Source organism: Triticum aestivum, chromosome 2D, assembly GCF_018294505.1.
Source record: "Triticum aestivum cultivar Chinese Spring chromosome 2D, IWGSC CS RefSeq v2.1, whole genome shotgun sequence".
NCBI classification, from domain to species: Eukaryota; Viridiplantae; Streptophyta; class Magnoliopsida; order Poales; family Poaceae; genus Triticum; species Triticum aestivum.
Genome location: NC_057799.1, coordinates 537521784 through 537524115, shown reverse-complemented (window position 1 = coordinate 537524115; position 2332 = coordinate 537521784). Strand labels below are relative to the sequence as shown.

The following is a 2332-nucleotide window of genomic DNA, read 5'->3' as shown; positions in this document are numbered from 1 at the left end:
GAAGCCCAAATCCACCCATAACTTAGTCCAGTTAACATAAATGTCTTACAAGCATTCATGGTTAAGCTGAAAGGGGCTTTTCGCAGACAAGAGTGAAAACCCCAGCCATGAAAATCAGGGGGTTTTCTCTGTACTGTCGGCACATCTATCCGCTAACCGCAAAGCAAAAGAGTTACTACTGAGTCAACTTACTAGACAAATTCAAAAGTTCTCTCAAGTCTAGCATATGATGGGTAATATTAGCGATGGATCATCTACTGCGGTTACAACAAGACACAGTCTTTATTAAAACATGCATCCTTGTCGAGGTACCCTAACGATGAGCGCTACGAGGCTTATGTAAGACCTGAACTAAGGATTCCTTCTTATTTGCACTTTGGGCAGTTGTTGCTTATTTCCCAGATGGAGTTCACTGGGGAGGGAACCAGCCACTGCTGTAGAGCTTATCTGATGGCTTTGGCATTGGCATTGGCAGCCTGACACGGTCGACTTGGCCATGGTTCTTCCTAGCGCCATCATAAGTGGAAGACGGACAATTGGGCGGCACGGTCCCTTTGTTCGAGTCCTGTGGTGGAAGGAAGTAGTTTGCAACGGCTAGGTTGTTGTCAAGGACAGGGATATCACCTGTAAGAGTCCTGAATGCAAACTCCAGGCATGGGTCTGACCAGATACTTCGAAACAGCGACGACAGGGAATATCCGGGCATAGCATCAGCTGTTCCGACAAGTCCGTTCTGTTGCGGCGGAGCATGCGCATTCTGGCGTCCAACGTCTGTTAACGAGCATGCAGCAGATGCTCCTAGTATTTGTTCAGGAGCTGAAGGATACTTGTCTTCAGCATTTCCAGAAGTACTTGGGGCATGTGCTCCATCTTTATTCTGAATTACTGAAGAGGAAAGCGCCTTCGATTTAGGATTTTTGACTTGCTTTGCTGGTTGTAACTGATCATTGGTATCTGTCGCGCCGACAAGTGCATGCACATCATTCGCTTCCTGATCCCTTTTCAGTGCAGTCAAACGAGGTGACCATCGAACAGGTGCAGCAATCTGTTTCACAGGTTCAGTTTTTGCCTTCTTCCCCTTGGGCTCCACATTTGCTTCTTCTCTAGCAGATTCATGCTTCAGAGGCTGATCTTTCTCTCTTGCCGTCTGAAGCTTCAATTCAGCCAGCCTCCCTTTGGAGACACCCTTGGGCTCTGATGATGTCCGTCCAGACTGTATATTTCAAAATAAAGGCTATTAGATGGTGCAGTAATAGTTAGGTTGACAATGAAAACATGGGTAGCAACAAAGATTCTTTGTGATTCACTCACTGTAAGTACAATAGAAACCTGAGGGCATCGGCAGTTTAGCACCACTTTCAGGTATATGACTAACAGTCCAAGGCATTTAATATTCATCGAGAACATTAATGCTGATGTTTAGGTCAATATGGGGAATTTAACAGGCTGCGAAAGTGTGGCATACGCTGTAGGATACTATTCCGTCCGTTCCTAAATATTTGTCTTTTTAGAGATTTCAAATGGACTACCACATACGGTTGTATATAGACATATTTTAGAGTATAGATTCACTCATTTTGCTCCGTATGTAGTCACTTGTTGAAATCTCTAGAAAAACAAATATTTAGGAACGGAGGGAGTAGAAAATTGGTAATTCACAGATGCATACCCAGTGCTGAAAGCTCCCACACAAAGGTGGGGTCTGGGGAAGGGAATTTCTAGACAGCCTTTCCCTTGCATAATAATTCTGCAAGGAGGCTGGTTCGAACCCAGGACCTCCAGCCCACAAGTGGAGAGACTCTACTACTGGCCTGCCCTTCTATATTGCAACCAGTAAGATGTTACTTATTTGTAATTTAGGAGAGAAGGGGCGGGCGACTGCAACCCATTATGTGCATATATCATATTGTTGAGACATTCACAAGCATGAAATATTTTCATTTTAAAAGAATAATTTGACCATCCAGATTTGACAATCCAACCATCCAAACTTTGTTTCAAAATTAGTTCAGCAATTAGGACTTTTCACACCCCTTCTCTCTTATATTTCAGAAAAGTTGACATAGAATTAATCGATGTATCCCTTTAGTTTGCTGCTAATGTGGATTGGCAACTGGCCTAAAATTTTGTACATTCCTTACCTTTAATGCAAATGCAGAGAGCTCCTGCCATTTCGGGTAAATACAATGGGCACGGCATGTTTTAGCAAAACTATTAGAATTTTGTAGGCGTGTCAGGAAATTATAGGTTATGAACCAAATTTTGCTGAACAGGGAGGCCCGCTCCCGCGACTCGCTCCCACCCCCGAAACCCTCGCCGCCGCCACCTCCCC

General features: G+C 44.3%; 1 protein-coding gene across 2 annotated transcripts in view; it reads right to left on the bottom strand.

Annotated features, from left to right (window-relative positions):
• The window catches only part of LOC123054303 (uncharacterized), a 9133-nt gene continuing 6801 nt past the window's right edge, over positions 1-2332 (bottom strand). For both annotated transcript variants that reach the window (XM_044478038.1, XM_044478037.1), the window contains exon 5: positions 1-1213. In XM_044478038.1, coding sequence (XP_044333973.1) covers positions 410-1213 — 804 coding nt within the window. In that variant the 3' untranslated portion in view covers positions 1-409. The remainder of the gene's footprint in view (positions 1214-2332) is intronic.